Here is a 21,271-nt window from a genome sequence, read left to right as displayed (position 1 = left end):
CCACCCTAACAAAAGATTTGTTGAATAAGCAGATATACTTCTGTCTGTGTATTTATGGTACTTACTTTCTGCCCATTGAAAGGGGTCAACATGTAACATTGTTGTTGCATTTAGTAGAGATAATTACTTTATTTGTTACCGCTGACTCTATCCTTTTCCACTGCAGGGTCCACCAGGCCCTTCAGGTGAAGCTGGCCCACCTGGTCCACCTGGAAAAAGGGTAAGTAATTTCTCATTTTCTCTTGTATGTCTCTTTCTGAAGCATTATGTTCTATAGAATTTCAGCTACTTGCTTTCCATTTTGTGACATTCACCTATGATGTTTGAAGTTTCGTTTAAGTAATGCAATGGGAGAAATGAAAAAATAGCAGAGAAAACCCTTTAACATGGGTTACATGGAACATGAGAACAAAAATACATAGAGAAGAATATATTCTTCATCTAGAAATGCACTTTTTCTTTTAATCCACATGAATTCAGTGACTGCTAGGTTAAGAATTCAGTGTCTGCTGAATTAGTCTGCTAATAGGAGTGATTATTACAGTAATACAAGACATCATCCTCAGGCACATGACTGCTGGCAGGAAGCAGGAACAACGTGTCTGCTTTGGCGTCTTTAGCCTCTGAAATAAAATAATTTCAATGGAGCTTTTGTGCAAACCTGTGTCATCTCCTCTGCATACAAAATTAACAAGCAGACTTTTCTGTAACTTATGAAGCCATTCCAGTATTTCTAAAGTCTTTGACGCTTCACAGGCTTTACAAATAGCTAATCAAAAGCAGTAAACAATGTTACACTTGCAGAACTGTAGTAAATACGTCAACATTTAGGTCTGCTTCAGAGAGCAGTTTGATCCAGTTTTTACACTTGAAAAAATAAGGGAAGGGGCATCATTAAATGTAAGCTGAGAGGTATTTAACAAAATGTGTTAAATTGCTCTATTTAATAGGCTTGAGTGAACTGACAAGCCTAATTAGTTTTATCTATTTTACATAATAATCTCTTTGCTCCACCAACTTACAAAACATTTATAATACTGTAAATGATTATAGTGGCATTAGCAATCTTATCAGTAGAACTGAAATATGGCTTGGTTGAATATTAGCAATTAGTATGTTTGTTCAACATCCAATTAGAACTCCCTACTTTATTATACAGAAAGGCAGTAGCTCATTCCTAACAGATGGGATATATTGCATTGATTGTACCTAGACAAAAAACACTTTAGAAACAAAAATGTCACATCACCTGTGGTTTGACACGTTTCCAATTTAGGGAAAATGTATGTCTAAATATTGCCAAGTAAACCCATTCCTGAATTCTGAAGAAAACATTTTGTAGACTCAGATTCTACATTACCTGAGTACCTGCATGTTTTAAGCTTATAGAGTCTGTATTGCATTGACATTATAGCAGAGAGAAACAGGGAAGGATTGAAAACTTCATACTTTGCTGGCAGAATGAACACAAAAAATGCTCTTCATTAGTTTTCATCAGTTGTATGGTAGAATCAGTTTCAACAAAAAGCCCTATCAAGTATCCTTTCATCCGAATTAAGAAGGACATACCATATCAGTAGTAATACTGCTGTCTATGGAGGTGCAGCTCTGGCTATACTAGTAGAAAGTGACATTTCACCCCATTTTTTGTTTTTCTGTCTCTCAACAAGCTGGCAGTGCTCAGGATTCATACTTTTAAATTTGTTCTCTTGAAATGCTCAGCTGTCTAGTCTTCTTCCTTATTCTGTTATTCACTTTCATTCCCCTCTTCCCCTCTATTTTGGAACTACCTGAACTCTGTTTCCCTGCCAAGTCTTCTGAAATTATGCTTACTACCAGGTTTCAGAGTTTTGAGCCATCTGTGTTTAGTATTGCGGGTTGCAAACAGGTTCCCCCAGCTTTCCCTGGGAAGCAAATTCTAAGGAAAGACATGGACATGAATACAGTTTCCCCATTGTTATCTAAGAAAATTCAGCTACAGATACATAGTTAGAGTGACATTCAACTATCAAGTGAAGACCAATAGTAAACTATTTTTCCTAGTTACAGATGGATAACAGTAAAAAGATTACTATTAGTTGGTGAGATAAGCAAATACCAAAACTGTTTTACTGTGGTGCTCTATAGGCTTTGACAATAAATACTAGTGCCTTGCAGACTGAGCAAGGGTCTCATGGCCAAGCAGTACCTGTCAGAACAATAAGCCTTTTCCTACTCTGAGGAGGTAAAATTGACTAGCATGCTCATTAGCATCTAGCTCAAGTCTAAATCAAAATAAAAGGTTAAATTTATGGATGAAACAAAAATGGTTCATTAGAACATCCACAGAATGTGTACCCTAATTAATATATTACTTCTCAGACCTAACGATTGCTCTCTCTTCCAAAAAAAAATTAAGAAAACGTTTATTTGGTTAGTTGCCCTTATGGACAATGTTGAATAACTTAGAAAAGAAGGAAATGTTTCTGTGAAAGAGATTTTTTTTCTGTTTTGGCTACAGTATCATGCTACCTCTGCAAGGTGCATAGACCACTTGAAATTATGCTGTTTTTTCTGTGTTGATTGCAAATACATAGTACACCTAACAATATGCCAGGTCCTTATCTGAACAGACTGATGAAATGTAGCAATGGTTTTGTGTTGGAAATCATATTTTTAGTCACATGACAGACAGCTATAATCAACAGTTTAAATTATTCTAATAAAATTATGAAATATGGAAGAGCAGGCATAAATGTCCAGTTGGTTCACGTAACAAAAATTGAGGATGATTTTGTTTCTGTGTGAGTTATTTTTTCTTCTCAGTTCTGCATAAAATGTATCAAGACAATATGTCCAAACTTAAATGTAATGATCATAAAAATCACCATGGTAGCTATGGTGGTGAGGGTTGAGAGCCATTCATTAATTCAAAACTATTGTTGTTGGTATCTTTTATGTCAGTTAAAATTTACCAGACACTCCAACAACTCAAGTGTGGGAAGGTAAGATAAATAATAATTAGCATTGTTTGTCGGTGGAAGCACCATCTGTGCCATGGCAGCAATCACAGCCTGTCGGAAACAGCAGTTCCTTTAGCTGCTTTATGCTCAGTGCAGCATTGGCACGGTTTGATAATGAACGCACCTCCTTTGTTTAGCAATCATGATTCATTGGATTTGTAATTTAGTGATCACAGTGTTTTTAGCCCTGCTAATTCATGCTGCAGCTGCATTTCTAGATTATGCAAAAACCGTATTTCTCAAATACAAGCTATCACACATAGTCCTTTTCAGTTTCTTAGGTGGAGTAGACTATAATCCATATGGGAACTTGAGTGCCAGGAATTTTCAAGCAGTAAAGACAATGGGCATGTAAATTAATTCACGTAAGAAAAAAACCCTCCTGTTTTTAAGAAGTTCTTGAGTTTATTTAAGTACCTGCTAATCATTTCTCTTTGTATCCCTGCAAACTGCGATCCACCCAACAAATTACAACCTACACAAAGATATCACCAGAGATCATTATTGGAACAGTGGCGATTTTAATTATTCTGCCTGTTTTAAAAGAGTCAGCAATTGCACCACACTGCCCAGGGCTTTTTATCTGCTCTGTATTTTGAAAAGATAAAATTAAGTCCTTTACCACTTGCAGCTCTTGAAAATACCAAAGAGAACAACCTGTTGATACCCGCAACAAATGACCAAAGTCCACTGTGGGTGATTCAATTCATTTTGCATTATATTTGATGGAAAGCCTGAACCATCTCCGTTGGCCAAAAGGTTCATACCATGCTGCAGATGTTCATTTCCACCCTGGAGAAAGCTTAATTTCAGAAGCAAATGCATGGTCCTTATATACATCTATGTAAAGAGTTATAAAATGAATATAAATTTCCAGGAATTAAATTAAAACTGGTGGAGTTACTGAAGGTATGTGCCAATAGAAGTGGATGGTGAACTATATTAGGCTATAAAATTTTTGGAGTAAATTCAATTCTAGTATAAAAAATAGCAATTAAGTCAAACTGTGGTCAAAAGCCCTGAGCTCATAAAGCATTACAGGTAGGTCTTGATTGGAAGAAAAGTTCTTACCTGTAAAATTAATAATGCGGTTTAGTGCTTTATTTTTAGGGGACTGTATTTATTTTTGTCTGTTGTTATGAGGCAAAAAGCAGAAAATAAATGGAAGTGATTTTTTTTTTCTTTTTTGCTGGTCCTTAGAACTTTTTTTTCATTTCTACATAACAAACTGTCTGTTATATTAATGAACAGATGAGTCTTAGGAAGTAAGTTTTATCATTCAGAAAATCACCTTGTATTTGATCATGGTCACTTGTCTTTCCTTTTGCTTTAATCTGCTCATTGGCTGGCAAGAAATAGCTACTTGTAATAAAGACATTTCCCAGGCTGAATATTAACCTTGTAGGAAAACAGTTGGTCCATTATCTTGAGTGCATCTTTTCTAAGCTAAGTACATATTAGAGAACCATTTTCAGAAGAGTACATTAGATTCTAGAAACTGCTTCTGTTCATGACTGAAGCTATGAATATTAATTCTCTGACTTGAAAATCAGCCCTTGATGTGTTTATTTTCACTGAAACCTTAAGAAAATGAAAGATGGGTGACTTCAGCAATAGGTAGTCACAGAGCTGCCAGACGACTGCAACTCCTCTTCTATGGCCTTCACCTGAACCTTGTCCCATCTCTACATCCTCCCGCATTACTGAGTTCCTTCTCCTTCGTCAAACAGAGCTTTTGTAGCGTAATAGCAGGAAACATGATACCAAGAGCTATTTGTAGTCAGTGTCTCTATTTAATTCCTTACGGTCTCTAGTTATGCGATTATTCCTTTTCCTTTCATATTTATTGGAAAATATTAATGCATGTATTGATTTTTGGCTACCCAAATATAATCAAAAGGCTTACTGAGCCCACTCTTGACTTGGAGAATGAAGAAGTATATGCCTTTCTGTGTGCTGAGAATGACAGGCCCTTTTGGAATCAGTGGATAAGCTACAGTGAACAGACAGAAGCCAACATAAAACAAGTTTAAAATTGTTATTGTATATGTAAATCAGTATCGTTCTTCTACTTTTATATCCTGTTTTGATTTTTTCCCAAGCTATTTCTTTGTTTTTAACCTCACCGTATCAGACATGTTAGGTGCCGTATATTCTTTTAGATACTCTAAAATCTCAGAAAATGTTATGAAGGGAAAAAGAAAGGATATGGCAGATTGGGATTTTTATCCTGTAAATATAAAATGTCAAGAAAGAAATTTAACTTCTTTTGTTAGCATTTTCTACTTATTAATACAGTGGAAATTGCATTCTCAGATTTTCTTCACTGGTAATATTTTAGAAAACTGAGATTATGAGCTCAGACTCCATGTTTTACAGGGACCTCCTGGTGCAACTGGTGCTGAAGGCAGACAAGGTGAAAAAGGTGCAAAGGTAATATGTTCAATAATTTTTTTAGGAGTGTGGGAATGTAAACTATATATAGATGAAAAGTAAATTGCTTATCGTGCATTGAGTGTGAAACTTAGCGAAGTAATAATAGGTAAACTGTAAAATCCAAATTAAATCCCAGAATTAGTAGCAATACATAATAGAGCACATAGTGGACTCTCTCCTGTGGCAGCCCAACTCGACTTGCCCCTGTGGAAAAGCAGATGAGCATGCTTTTGTGGGATCCACATCTTTGTATGAAGCTATCAAAACTTTTGAACAGAAAAGTGTCCTGTGCAGAACAGTTTTACAGTAGTTTTTAAAAAAATGGAGTGAGGAAACTCTGCTCTCACTTTGCAGCTTGTATAACCCTACGGTGCCAAGCTGAGTCAGCTCTGCCTCTCTGACCTGTTGCTTATGGTCTTTCTAGGGTGAACCTGGTGCAGAAGGGGCTCCTGGAAAAACGGGCCCAGTTGGTCCACAGGGACCTGCAGGAAAACCGGGCCCAGAGGGTCTCCGGGGCATTCCTGGCCCTGTGGTAAGTAAGCAGAGCATATAATAATATTTTAAATGTTGCATTTCTCGTATATTGTCTGGTAAAGCAAACTTTGTTTTTCCTAGGGAGAACAAGGTCTACCTGGAGCGCCAGGTCAGGATGGCCCTCCTGGGCCTCTGGTGAGTACCCTTCCTTTCAGTGCCAAAACAGAAAAAGCACTCTTTAAAATATACCATTAACATGTCCGTGCATTTACAGAAAAATGAATGTACAAGTCAGTTCTTAGCACAAAGTCACTATTCTTCTGTGCTGGTAAAATCTGATACCCAACTGCCTTCTAATTTTACTGCTCTACTTTAGTAGGCAGCTGTGCTGAATACTGCTGAGTTATAACAGGTAAAAAGTAGAATAAGGCAGTGCAAAGCCAAATTCTTGAAATCCCCGGAATAGAATTAAAAATCAAATGAATGAAGCTTACAATCAAAAAAAATCCACTTCTGTCCCCACATCAGCAAATCTTAGTACCTTAAATCATTTTGTTTCCTTAGCAGTGGCAAATTTTGTACATCCATTGACTTGAATGCTAGTTTAGAAAAACATTATTCACAGGGTAAAAGCTCAGATCATATCTATTCCTTAGAGAAACAAAAAAATAAATCAGAAGTAGGGCCAAAAAGGGACTTCTACCAAAGAAGGAAACATGCTCGTTTTATAAAACAGAACACCAGGATCATGTCTGTTGTTCACTGTGGCAATCCCAGGAATCCATGACCAAAATGTTTGAAAGCATCTGAATGAACCAAGCTCTCAGTTTCTAAGGCATCCAGAGCATATCGCAGTTCTGCTGTTAATATGATTAAAGCAAGGGAAGCTTACAGATGACGTATTATCAAATTACATCATTGCTTTTATTTACACTTGGTATTTTAGTGCTTTTTTTTCCTAACAAGCTGGAAAAAACCCAAAACTGTGAGCAGAAATTGTACAGTATTGGTCTTCTTATTCAGTATTATGTGCAGAAATTCATATCTAAACTACATGGCCAGCTGGTAAATTCTTCACATGTCAAGCAAAGGTGATACAATTTATGGAAACATCTTACATCTCTTGCTCTCCAAACTCACTGAAGTAGAGTTCACCTCTACTATCATAGTTGAGGGACAAATTTGGAATAAAAAGCTTCAAAACAAAATATGGACTGTTATGGTTTGATGGAAATAAGCTAGTGTTACACACTCAAGGCATTTTACAGTTTGTGAGCAGTGTTAACACCTACTAAGTAAAATCCACTCTGCTATTTTGGCCAGAATATACAATCAGATTACTTCAGGAGAACAGGGCAATAAGTGGCTATCCTCCACTTCAGGACTGATGTGGCTCTTAAAGGTGAAACTGAAGGCTGTGAGTAGGAAGTATGAAGGAAATAATCTGTTCCTTTTCCTATACGGACTTGGAAGATACAAAGGATACAGGTCCTTAGGCAGCCTTAATACTGAAAGTTTTTGCAGTTAAACTCCATACCTGAACTCAAAATCTTCCAAGAGCATTCTTGCCTCCCCAGTGAGAACGCAGAGCCTGAACATCAGCTATAAGATTTTCACATCATACTTTTCCAGTATATAAAAATGGAAGTGAAAAAAATGGGGAATTTAAACTGAAATGCTGCATGAATCCAGACTTTTACCCTAAACCACTCTTTCACTTTCATGTGCATATGTGAACAGGAGCAATTGCCTTTCCTTTCACTGACTGAAACTCTTTGATGGGTGAAAGTATTGGGTAACCATTTACCTTTCCAAAAACGTTTCGAACATGCAATTTCTTAACCTATAAGCAAGGAGTTTCAGAACATATATTTTTATGTCCGCACACTAGAAAGATTTATTTTTTTTTCCAATGAACAGTGGTCTGGTACATAGATGTATCTATCAATCAATTCTGTGTATAGAATTATAGATGGTATTACAACGACACCTACATATAATTGCATTTTTCTCTGTCCCTTAGAAAACAATAAGGAAGAAATAATGTACTGAGTAAACTATACACTACAAGTCTTTGTTGCTTGTCATTTTAACATTCTAATGTTGTCTAAGGCCTCATAGATATCACTTGTAAGTCAGAGGTTGGGAACAATGAATGAGAAGCTGCAAGGAAAAGGACTCCCTTGTGCTAAGCCTGCAATAAAAACACATTCAAAGAGTTTATGATGGACCACCACCATAGTTTTTAAATGATGTGCCCAATTTACAAATAAAATGCATGGGGCACTGAAAACTCATCTCTTCAGTTACAATTCTAAGCTGAAATCTAAAAGCCAATGAACAATTATTCAGCAATAATAAGCATCTCTTTCCCTTGTGTCAGTCACCAGGAGCCTCCAAATACATTATGAAAAGATCTCTTTTCCAACAGTGGAGAGCTTAACTATTCAATTCAAATGTGAAGCTGACTGTATTAATGAACTATATATGCTAAATGCAAAGGCTCCTGCCAGCTAAACAAGAACTTTTTTTAGGTGCATTGCTGCAACTTAAAACTTTATTTTGGATTTTAAGAAAGTAAAGGTCATATGTAAAAGTTGCTGAGGTTAGGTCTCCCTTCTTCCCATCCCTGCACAGTAGATTGCTCTCGGAGAAGAATATGAAAGCAGATTTGCAGTAGAGCACAACAGACTGCAGGTGAAAATGCCTGATTCTGTATTCCAAAAGCTTAAAAACTTCACTTTTCATTCATGAATTATGTATTTGCCTAGGCTTTTGCATCTAATGATATTCTGAAGTAGAGCTGCAAAGGATACGCACTGAATAATATTTGGTATATGAAGTGTTATGGCACTTTTGAATGTGTGCCAGGTTGAAAAGGTCACTTATTACTTGCTCTCCGTATCATAACTTCACAGGTGTCCGCTGCCAGCAGGAGACTGGTAGTGATGAGGTACTGACTTAGTCTAGCTGCTCAATGCCTAATGCATACGTGTTCAATGTGACATTAACAGCTTCTGAGAAACGAATGCACTGCATGGCCTGAATTTTTCACCTCATTCTGTACAAATTACGCAAAACGAGCATGGCCATTGAGAAGACTTCTCAAATCCCTCAAAATTCTTCTAAAATTATTTTAAAATAATTATAAATATTAAAAATAATTATAAAATTATAAATATTTAAAAGATTTTTTTTAAAAGCTGGGAAAAACAATCCAAAGAGATTTTAACAAGCTTCATACATAATATTTTTCGGTGCTATTGATCCAAGTATATTTTTGACTATTAGTAAAATAGTGTCTTTAATGGATTGCTCTTACGACCCCAGTAAAGATAGAAAAAGCACTGTCAGGGAAAGGAAGCTAGTTCAAGATAGAAGAACAAAATTACTCAGTGGTATTTGCAAGGGATATGCAGAGAGTAAAATCTATCCATGCGAATGTGTTTATTCTTTGCAGTAGTTTCCCAGGTAGCGAGACTGGAGTTGAGTTTTCCAATAGATTCTCTAAGCATTGGCTTGCATAGGAACCACCTGAAAAAAGTTAGTGGTTTGGATTGTGCCTTCACTGCACCCACCCCAGAAATATGGAAGGGCTTGTAGAGTGGTTCTGTTGTTCACAGCTCTGTCTCCTGCCCCAGCATTATTTCTGTTGACAGAAATCTAGCTGCATGAAGTAATGTTTGGAGAAAACTTCAGATAGAATAATGAGTATTTCTAAGTCGGTTTCATAAAGTAACATGTGTCTTTACTGTGCTGCAGAAAGGATGGCTTGTAAATACAAATTAAAATTTGTAAGCTGCTTACATGATGTGAAACATGTAAATACCTAAAAAGGTATCAGTTTAACACCTCTGTAAGGTAACAGTATTATCCCTGTCCAACAAATGAGGAGTAGAGGGTTAAAGAGACTTAGGCAACTCCTAAAAGCATTTAGGCCTGCCCAGACTAATAGTGCAAAACCTAACTAATTTGTGTAACTGATCCCATTTACAAAGGTGACAAAGGGCCATAAACTTGTACATGTCAGTGGAGCTAGAACACCTAGATGACTTTAAGTAAACTTGAATATTTAGAAAATATAGATTTAAATGCATTATTCATGTTAATACAGGAATTTAAGGTGGCAAATCAAGAAAACCATAATTCCAAAACAACGCCCTGAGTGCTGAAACAAAATATGAGGTAGTTCTCCAACAAAAAAAACATTGAGGAGCAGTTATTATACCTGATTTATTTTCTGCACAAATCTTACTGAGCTGTAGTAAACTGTGAGAAAACAAATAACAGGATACCTTCCTCTGTCTTATGAAAGGGCTAAAATAAGCAACTAAAATAAGGTACAGCATTTAAGGTGGAAGTAATAACTGAAAGCATGTAATGGAACCACAAGCAAAAATGAGGCTAATCAACACAAAATTTTGTGAATTTTTTTTTAATGTCACTTGCTTCACTGAATGCTTTCAGTGCTCTTTAAGAATTTAGTTTACCCTCTGCTTCATAGATTTCTAATAATACAACACTTTAAAGATTTCTAATTATAAAGTAATTAAAATGCTACAGTACCATCATTATAAGTTTTTAAATGTAAATTTCAACTAAATCCCACATCATCAATCACAGCCATCCACCACTGAATAACTGAATAACTCTGTACTTTCTCTTATACTGCCTTTAACAATATTTCAGCAAAACATGATCTGTGCAATATGTTAAAACGTGCTTTAACATTACTTCCCTTGATTTATTTAGGGTCCACCTGGCTTGCCTGGCCTGAAAGGAGATCCAGGTTCCAAAGGAGAGAAGGTAACGCTTTATTCTTTGTTTGTGTCTTTCCAATTTTGACCCGTTGTAAAAGTCTGTATAAAATTGGCAGAAACACACACCAGAGTATTTGTATCAGAAAGCAAAACAAGTTACTGTGTCTATCAATCACCTTCCCATAGCCTGCATAGTAATCGTCAAGTTTTAAGCCACATCTGATATCCTGGAGATATATAGAAAGAAAAAGATTACTGCCTGTGTGGTTATCTACTGACTATGTGATTCTTCCTTGCAATGGAAATCCCAGAGACATGGAAAGAGAACTGTTGGTTTTACAAAAACAAAGTAACTAGAAGTAAAAAGTATTAGAGATTTTTATTTTAAAACAACAAAATGTAAATATTTAACAGCCATGATACTTGAGACATACAGGATAGCATTTCCTAATGGAGTCCCAACAATTTATTGGTTGGTTGTGCCTCAGAGAAAAACTTTATAGAGAAAGGGATATAAGGTTAGTATGAAATTTGTACCCACAGGTATTGTTATTTCTGTATTGGTTTCAGTAAGGACTATGTTGCACTCAGATCTCTTTCATTGAACAAGCAGTCACAGCTTGCAAATAATCTCCAAGTCTAGAATGCCAACACGGAATATGCTTTCAGATTAATTTGTTTTCAGTTTAATTGTTGACTAGCAATAGTGATGATATTTGAAAGCTCTAATTTGTGTGTTTGCAAAGCACATTTACTTTATATATATATGGAGTTTTAACTACATTCTCTTCTGTCTTGTTTAGGGACATCCTGGTTTGATTGGCCTGATTGGACCCCCAGGAGAACAGGGTGAAAAGGGTGACAGGGGTCTTCCTGGCCCACAGGGATCTCCTGGAGCCAAGGGTGATGCAGTGCGTAAAACATACTTGTGTTTTCATTCAAATTTCAGGCAACCAAAGAGTATGTATTAGAGTCATTCTTTTGAGAGACATAAAGTTGCTATAAACATTTAACACCTGCTAGATGTTAAAACTTTCCTAGGCATTGTACAAACACAGTGAAGTTAAACAGCTTAACACGAGATCACAGAGTGTCTCAGAAGATGAAGAAAACACATAAACCTAAGTCAGGGATGAGATAAAATTAGCAGCACCAGCTCATCATGTTTATTAACTGTACTACCTAAGGTAGCTTCCTTTCTTGTAGTTATTAAGCCATGTTTTAAGGTACCATGTAAAAAGTGATGTTTCCAAGCTAGTCTGAAGGGCAACACAGTCATGACTGTCAGTACTGCAGTGTAAGAACAACTACAAGCAACTCAAACTGTCAGATAATGTTTTGAACTTACAGACTATTTTGGACCTTAGCAAATGGCCTAAATCAAAACTCATCAGGGATGGATGCTTAGTAGGACTACCTTTTTCACAGCTACATGCACATTTTTTAATTGAGTCCAGTTTGTAGAATACTTTAATCCTGTACTTATTTTCTGATTATTTCTTAGGGAATTTCTGGCCCTGCTGGTCCACTGGGACCCCCTGGTCCTCCTGGTTTACCTGTAAGTAATTTCAAACACTCCTCCAGTCCAAAACACTCCTTTGTTGTGTGGAATACTCTCCAACTATAGTTATATGTTCTTGCCCATAGGGTCCCCAAGGTCCCAAAGGTTCCAAAGGATCCAGTGTGAGTAACTCACCTCCATATTTTTTGTTCTTTTAATTAACTTTTGTTTGTGTTATTTTTTAACATTGTGCAGCATGGTCAACGAGGTATTTCTTTCATTGCTTTATAGGGTCCTGCTGGTCAAAAGGGTGACAGTGGGTTACCTGGTCCACCTGGTCCACCAGTAAGTAAAGAAGTCTTATCTGACATGCATGCACATTACACTGACATGATGATCCTATTTTGACACCGTTAGAAAACAGCAGTTGTGAACTTGCAGATAAGGAAAATCTTAACAATTGTTTGAAAATTCATTTTTCAGGAAACCCAGATCCACCATACACAGAAATACACTGTCTGCATGGAAAAAGCCACTAGAAACTTAGAAAATACAACCGCCCCCATAAAAAAAACCCCTCACAATAATTATTTATTGTGTTATATTAAAGCACAGAAAATAGTACGATATTGCTTTCCCTCTGTTGATACTTCTCTATTTCTACTATTTCTTTTTTATAACATAACTATCTAAAATGAAAACAGTCTAAATCTGAATGAGTGTTTCAATTTCTTGAAATGAAATATTAGTTTATAGACCCCAAGTGGAATTTTAAAGTTTTATCATAGGAAACATTCACAGTTTTCATTTATCACAGACTATGTCTGTGCTTGAGGGAATTGACAGGGATAAGGAGGCAATCGCAAGTCAGTGGAGCACACTGATGTGAAGGCAGCACGTGCTTTCCCAAACAGCAATGTAGTGAGAAGAGTTTAGAACACAACAATGGTGTGGCCTTCTACAATCAGCTTGTTCTGAGGGTGAATCAAAGCACATAGGCATAAATCTTAAGGAAATATGTGCAGTAAAGAATTTGAAGAAAGCCTATTCAAAGCCTCTCCAAGCTACATTGTGTGGTCTTCCTCTGGGTATTTATGCAGGTGAAAAACAAACAGAAAAGGTAACCAGAGATTTTGTTTTCCTCGCAGGGTCCTCCGGGTGAGGTAATCCAGCCGCTGCCAATCCAGTCACCCAAAAAGACAAGAAGATCTCCTGATTACATGCTATCTGATGCTGGTGATAATATTCTGGATTATTCCGATGGCATGGAAGAGATCTTTGGTTCATTGAATTCACTAAAGCAAGACATTGAGCACATGAAGTATCCAATGGGCACTCAGAATAACCCAGCCCGAACTTGCAAAGACTTGCAACTCTGCCACCCAGACTTCCCAGATGGTATGTTAATATTGCATGACAGAAGTTATGATCTGCTAAGATACTTTGTCAGAATAATTAATTTTTTGGTAGATGGTTAATATAGTTGCTTAATAAATACAGTCTCATTAAACCCATTTTTGCAGGTATAAAATTTCATAAAATGTAAGTAAGGAATGTTCTCTTGGTAAAAGCCAAAATTCTTTAAATACATAACCTGAATGGTTTTAGATTTAAAATTGTTTACAGTGCTAAATAAAAAACAGTTATTGTTTTGAAAGGTGGGCCTTACATTTCTAGAAATATCCGAACAAGAGAGGGATGAAAGATTGATTATATTTAGATCAATGAAAAGTAAAATAAAAAAAGTCAGCATGCTCAAATAGCTAATAGCTTCTTTTAAAAGAAATAAGAATTATTTTAGTAGCTGTATGCTTTAGCTTAGCATAATAATATAAAATAGCATTGGTATTATATGAGATTTATTACTGATTATGACTCTCAAAATTTCAAGTTCTTTTAACCTTCGAAACAACTATTTGTTCTACTGTATGACCACTGTTCTGTATCACTCAGCAAAGACCTGCAAGTTTCTCTGACACTGTTTAATGCTTCTAAGTATAAGCTTAATAATACGCCGAGTAGTATGAACAAGACAGTGTGTTCTGAAGAACTGTCTTGATTTCATTATGCTTTATTATTTTCTTCTTTTTTTTCTAACTGAGTTTACCCCTCTGGAGAGGTTTAACTGAAAGGCAGCCTTCACACAGTTTTCATCCTTTCATATTTTTTTCAATCGCAATGGATATTTTTCCCAGTTCAAAGCAATATTTTTCTGGTTTTAAATGGGAGGAAAAATAGATTTCGACAGTTTAATAATATTTTATTGCTTTAACTCTAGATAGATAAAAACAGAAGGTTGCCTTGAGGAGTGTTTAAGCATAGAGTGCTATATGAAAAACACATATTTTACAATTCAGTACCCTCCTTAATAATATTTTTTATAGAACACATTCACTTTCTTCATTTACCAGTATTTGCTTATTATTTGGAGCTTTCTTCATAGAAAAGTAATCTTATTTTGGTTAAAACAGAAGTAAATGCATTCATTAAAATACAAAATTCTCCCGCGATAAGACCTACAGGTAAGAAAGACTGTTTTCAATAAATACAGCTTGTATCAATTGAATTCTAAAATACCATAAATGCTTTATCTATGCCCTGTATTCAGAAGACAGAACTGGTGAAAGGATTTGTCATTTCTCTTTGAAACCTCCATATTTGCTTGAAACTGGATTAGAACAGTAGTGTCAGAAAACCATTTGCTGTCCTGCTGTGAAACTGGCTGGAGATAAGGACCCACATCACAGAAATCATCATTATAATTAGAATGGTAAATTTTTTAAAGGGCTGATTTTTAATGGACCTTGGATTGACAGCCACTCTCTTTCATGCTCAGCCTTCACTCACCCTGCATTGTAGGGCCTGAGTTCTCCATCATGCCAGTCTGGTAGGACTGCTGAGACTACGGGAAGCCTCATGCAAGTTTTAACTGTATTTTCCACCATGTCACCTAACCAAACATTAGTCAATGTGTTTTATTAACTAAAGCAGCCTGAAGTGTCACTGGTGTTGTAGCTTCATAATCCAGCAGTAAAAACCATCTTTGCTTGAGGTATTTCTCTCTCAGTGGAAGCTTCAGGTACTTGTGCCAGCTACAATCTCACCAAGCCCTGTGCTGCCTTTTTATGTAGATAGGTATACAAATGACTCCAGATTTTGCTCTCTGGCCTAAGCCATAGCTTATTTCTGCCTAAGGCTGCCTCTGCTCTGTTTTTGAGAGTGCCATCATAACAGGTACAAATCCTCCTTCTAGCTGAAATACTGAAGTGGCCAAAGTGTTGAGATGTATCTTTCACACATAAGGTCCATCTTGAGACTGAGTTCTCTGCAGTTCCTCCAAAACCTCAACTGTATCCTGCAATAGAGTCATGGTTTCAAGCAAAATTAGACAAAACCAAAAGGACATAGATAAAAATAGACTTTGATCCTGGTGTTACCTTTCATAAACAACAGCAACAAATCGCATGGCAGCAAAGAAAGGGTTGCTTTCTCATCATTCAGATAAAATAACTTTGCCACAAACTTTGGAGGACTATTACATAGCAGTAAAACCTGGATCTTCCAAATACCACTTCCACTATATAAGGCAAATATTTTCTCATTTGTTTTAGGGGAATATTGGATTGATCCTAACCAGGGCTGTTCTGGAGACTCCTTCAAAGTATACTGCAACTTCACAGCCGGTGGGGAAACTTGCATCTACCCAGATAAGAAATCTGAAGGAGTAAGTACCAATCTGTGTTTTCAGTTGGCTGTTGACAAACCCTACTATGCTTTTGCAATGTCAAACTAGACAGGATAATTGGTCACATTTTCATATATCTGTCTTTCTGATTACACTGAAATTTGCATAAATCTGAATGAAGTAGTAAAATATTACATAGAATTAACAAACAGTACTTTCACTCCTTTTCTTAGACAGGGAATCTATGAACCTGCTTGCTAACCCTTCACTGCATTGCAGAATGCAACATAGCTGTGCAGCCAGTTAAAGGGCACAATCTAGCATTCAACACCTAAAAGCTAAACTCTTACTGTGTTTTGCTTGGGGGTTCGTTTATATCTATTCATTTATGCCTATGCAAAGTAGATGTAAACCACTATGTATTAACAGTGTCCTCACTCATTGTTGTAACTTACCTCTGATGGGGCATATGGTGTACAGGAAGGCTTTCTAAAAGCTTGTCTGAGTGAGAAATATCTATCAGCATCAACATCACTGAAAACTCTAATTTAGACACTCTTCACAGGTACAATTTATACAAGCAGTTTACCTGAATCTTAACAGTTGACAATAGTCAACAAGAGGTAATGGCTTTAAATTGGATGAGGGTATATTTAGATTAGATATATGGAAGAAATTCTTCACCATGAGAGTGGTGAGGCACTGGGACAGACTGCCCAGAGATGCTGTGTTCAAGCCCAGGTTGCTCAAAACCCCATGCAGCCTCATCTGATGGAAGGTGTCCCAGCCCATGGCCAGGTAGGTTGGAACTAGAAAACAATTCTATGATCAAATAGAAATAGCTCTCTTTATAAGCTATCACATTGGATTCCATTTAAAGTCACTAATCTGAAGGCATTTTATGCAAGAAAAACATCCCATTTTAGAGCTTTAAAGAGGCCAAGATATCAGAAAGAAGAACTGTTCTTTACTATCTGATGTGAAATTTGTCTCAGGTAATGTAAAAACTTCCTATCTGTTAACATGTTTTAAATACTGTCTCTGCTCTTCTACCACACAGGTTAGAATTTCATCATGGCCAAAGGAGAATCCAGGATCTTGGTTTAGTGAATTTAAGCGAGGCAAACTTGTAAGTTGTCATTGCAACATAACAGTTATTCACAAATCAGGTACATGCTATCAGTGATCAGCAGATCCCAAGGAATTTTATAAATATTTAGATAATGAAAAGATTCTTCACCCCCAGCCTTTTTGCCCTAAATATCAGAGCAGCTATATGGCCTCTTGCCACTGGACAGCAGAAGCCTGGAGTGTAGATCCCCTGCCCCATTCTAGGTAGTTGGAAATGCACTGAGTATGCAAAGGTGAGACTGCAGGCTGACAGAACTTTATAATTAACTAAAAACAGATTCCCAAAGAGATTGTGCTGTTTTACACTATATGGCAAGATTAATTCTCTTTCACATTAGAATGAAGCTAAAATATGTAGTTTTTTGTCCTAAATATATTGCTACAACATGAAAATCTATTTACTGAGTCATAGCTTTACTGAACTTTAAGACTCCATAAAATGTTATATATTGGTTTATTTTTTTAAAATAAGGACAGTTATATGGTTCTTTTGTCAACAATAATTTTGGTTTGCATTTTAACAAAGAAAATAGATAAATATTAATGTAACTTATATTTTCCAGCTTTCCTATGTGGATGTTGAAGGCAATTCCATTAATATGGTCCAAATGACATTCCTTAAACTACTGAGTGCCTCTGCCAGACAAAATTTCACTTACAACTGTCATCAGTCTGTAGCTTGGCATGATGCATCATCTGACAGCTATGACAAAGCGCTAAGGTTCTTAGGATCAAATGATGAAGAAATGTCTTACGACAACAATCCTTACATCAAAGCTCTTCATGATGGCTGCGCAGTAAGTAGACATTCAACAGAGTCTTTATGAAACCAATCTGTCAGTGAAAGTAGAAATCAAACCAATTCATTTGTTCATAGCTTCCTCCTGAGAAAAGCTTTCTAAAGACTTTACTTTCAATAGACTGCCTTATATTAAGACTTTTAACTGCAGTACACTAGTCCCTTATTTAATTTTCATTTTTAAAAAAAACTGTAATAACCAAGCAACAGAAATGGAACAAACCTGTCATGGATACAGGCTGTCAGCATCGTTGTGCTGAAACTAGTCTATCTGCTAGCATGAGCACAGTATAAGAGAAGACCAGAAGCAAAAAACATAATCAGGGGAGGCAGCCCATCAGTAGAATATACTCAAAACCAAGGCATACGCAGACAGAACATTTAGTGAATACAGTAAAAATATGTATGAGCCATATGTATGTACCCAAACATAGCGAATTAATTGCATAATTTGATATATGACTTTGTATTTCCTTTTCTCATTTTTCAGTAGTCAAAGACAGGTGATGTTTGTGGATTGTTCCTTTCAGACTCCTCTCTTAGCTCGGCTGAAATCACTGAGCTGTCCAAACACGCATCCGCTCTCTGACCACCTCTCCAGCAGGGGCTTTGTAGGCATAGCAACTGTTACCTCTCTTCAGAAACAGAATTGTTTGTACTGGACACATTGAAAAAAAGACATCAAAGGAGCAAGTGGAAGTCAAAGCCTCATTAATTATTTGGGGTTTTGATATGGGAGCATTTTGAAGGCAGTTCCTGTGAAGTCAGTGATAGAGAATCAGAAACCTGAAAGTGCCAGGATACATTCCTGGCTTTGAGACAGAGACACAGCTCAGGTAGATGCAGAGTCTCCTCCCCTCTGTAATGAGATCCTAATACATAACGGCATCATGTCAGTTTTTCTGAATGCCCTGTACACTTACTTTGCTTTTGTTATCCACAGTGGGCAACAGTAGAGCTCCAGAGAGAGCTGGAAGTAATTTAGGGTATAACTCTGTCACTAAACTGAGAACACTCAGATCTACCAACCTGGATGCTCACCTAAAAGCCAAGACACTGGCATAGCTGAAAGGGGTCTCAGGAAAAGACAAAAGACAATCTGAACCAAGTGGAGTCCCAATAACTAACTTGGCTGGATGATATTTAGAGGAGATAAAGAGTCCATCTTAGGAAGCAAAGTTGTGCCTTCAAACCTGGTTTCTAAGTACATCAGTTGGCAGTCCTGTCAGGCTACTACTTACTTTCATGTCCACACAGCTGCTGTAGTATTTGAGAGACAGTTAAAATCTTTCTTCTTAGAAGGGGACCTTTCTTCTGTCTTTCAGAACTGTTTAGTGATTTTTTTTTCACAAGGAAGACATGCACACTGCTATGAAACTATTGTTATTATTATTGTTAATATTATTATTAATAACATTATAGTATAGATGCGAACTCAGAATTCTCTAAGAAACATTAAATGTCTTACATAATTTTTCATTCGTAGGCTTCGTTTAGTAAATCAAAAAACTATGGGCCAATCTTTCTAAAAGCAAAAACCTTTCTTATCACCTTTATAAAATAAAATCCTAAGAAAACATAAACTTTATCACAGTCAGTGCATGAGGGGGCAATAATTCATATATCCTACACTTCATAGATAACCTGTAAAGTTCTACAGCACGTGCATACTGCTCTGATATATAACCATGTTTGCTCTTTTTTTTTTTTTTTGCTTCTCTTTTAACAGTCAAGAAAGGGCTATGCAAAGACGGTGATCGAAATCAACACACCCAAAATAGACCAAGTGCCTATAGTTGATGTGATGATCAATGACTTTGGTGATCAGAACCAGAAGTTTGGATTTGAGGTCGGTCCTGTCTGCTTCCTTGGTTAAGCTTAAGAAAAAATCAGATCAACAAAAATGTTGCACTTTGGTGCTACCAACCCACTTCATGCCACATGCAAGTTTTGAATAAGGATGGCATAGAAAATATGTCTTGCTGTGTGTGTGTGTCTCTTATCTAGGAAGTAATTGTTGCCCTTGTAGGGCCAGAATCACATGACTTAAACTTATTTTGCAAAGATGCTGTGGCACAGACAGACAACATAGGGCTCACTTTAGGAACACCCCCCTTTGGATTCCTTTGGTGCTGTAAAAAAACAAACGACATGGTGCTCCTTCCACTACAACAAAGAGGTGTTAAGAAAGTGTTTAATAAACTGTAATTATTCTATGTACAGTACTATACTGGTATTTCTCTGTCCACTTCCAAAACTTGCATGTGTCTCTGAATTGCATCAGGCTCTTATAGTATAATTACAAAACTACATTGTCAATACTGTATTGTATGTATTCTGAAAAAATAAAGCTGTAATTGCCAGTGAAACCAATTCCATCTCTGATTAATAATAAAAATACCTTTGTATATATTGTTGTTGAAGAGCTTTGTTATTTGAAGTCGCCAACAAACCTTAAGGTGGCAAAACTGGAAGACCTTGAGCAGCACACTCAGCTCTGCGGATATCACTCAATTTCAATAACGAAAGCACCTTCAAAGGTGCTGTATTCCATGGTGCTATACCTCAGACTTTTTATTTTCTTTTCTAAATCCATAATTTCATAAGATACCTGTATATACCTAAAATAAACAAGTTTATATTTTTGGGTGGGGAAAATATGTAAGAAAAAAATCATCACACTATTTCTGTGTAAGAGCTCTGTTCAAAAATCTGTGTGAAATAAATTAGTCACATAGCTTTCTTTTTTTCTTAGCTCATCTGAATTCATTTCCATTGTGCTTATTTGGTCTGCATAAATATTAAAACTGCATTCTAAACACTTATTTATGGATTTTTGCAGTGTTTACTTAGATTTTTCTGTAAGCAATGATGGATATTTGCTTCCTGAACTGGATACACAAAGTTCCACAGAATGGTCCCATACAATATTTGCCCATCCCATTAATATGAATTTTTTTTTCCTGTTATTTCACCTGAGGGCCAGGGATGCAATATGTCTAGGTCATGTGATTCTACAGAGTTGCTAAGCAACAGAAGAGGGGACTGCTTCCCACAGAGCTGTCTTTGACCCAAACTCTTACAATTTGCTATTCAAATCTCACCAAAAAGCGTTGGTTTGGCCTTCCCTCTGAACATCTTATTCAGGTAGCTGGAAGTAGAAATTACATTTTAGCTTTACAACACAAATCCTTTTGTAATTATTTTTTCATAATATATGTAAGACTTGAAAAGAAATGTTTGTTTTTATTTCTTATTAATTGTTAAATTAAATAGTACTAGTTTCTGCTGGCTCATTTCCAACTGGTATTTTCTTATGCACGTTTATACATGTAAAAGTGAGATTTCAAAAGTCAACTTCTTGCTGTTCATATTTTCTTTTATTTTTGAACCAAAGTTTGTAACTGTCACCTCAAAGAGGAAAATACAAATTTTATTAATAAAATCAAGTATTGTCTACCTGGATTGGTCATTCTTTTTTTT

The 21,271-nt window shown here is 36.3% G+C and overlaps 1 protein-coding gene across 3 annotated transcripts in view; it reads left to right on the top strand.

Moving 5' to 3' along the window:
- The window catches only part of COL11A1 (collagen type XI alpha 1 chain), a gene marked incomplete at both ends in the record, with an annotated part of 144,770 nt that extends 125,106 nt beyond the window's left edge, over positions 1–19,664 (top strand). For all 3 annotated transcript variants that reach the window (XM_080348715.1, XM_080348716.1, XM_080348714.1), the window contains 14 exons: positions 167–220; positions 5,382–5,435; positions 5,863–5,970; positions 6,054–6,107; positions 10,665–10,718; positions 11,476–11,583; positions 12,177–12,230; positions 12,320–12,355; positions 12,465–12,518; positions 13,322–13,571; positions 15,785–15,897; positions 16,919–16,987; positions 17,553–17,786; positions 19,518–19,664. In XM_080348715.1, coding sequence (XP_080204841.1) covers positions 167–220; positions 5,382–5,435; positions 5,863–5,970; positions 6,054–6,107; positions 10,665–10,718; positions 11,476–11,583; positions 12,177–12,230; positions 12,320–12,355; positions 12,465–12,518; positions 13,322–13,571; positions 15,785–15,897; positions 16,919–16,987; positions 17,553–17,786; positions 19,518–19,664 — 1,389 coding nt within the window. The remainder of the gene's footprint in view (positions 1–166; positions 221–5,381; positions 5,436–5,862; positions 5,971–6,053; positions 6,108–10,664; positions 10,719–11,475; positions 11,584–12,176; positions 12,231–12,319; positions 12,356–12,464; positions 12,519–13,321; positions 13,572–15,784; positions 15,898–16,918; positions 16,988–17,552; positions 17,787–19,517) is intronic.
- Positions 19,665–21,271: the final 1,607 nt, after the last annotated feature.

This window comes from Nesoenas mayeri (genome assembly GCF_963082525.1).
Source record: "Nesoenas mayeri genome assembly, chromosome: 8".
Taxonomy (NCBI): domain Eukaryota; kingdom Metazoa; phylum Chordata; class Aves; order Columbiformes; family Columbidae; genus Nesoenas; species Nesoenas mayeri.
This window is presented reverse-complemented; position numbering and strand designations above follow the sequence as displayed.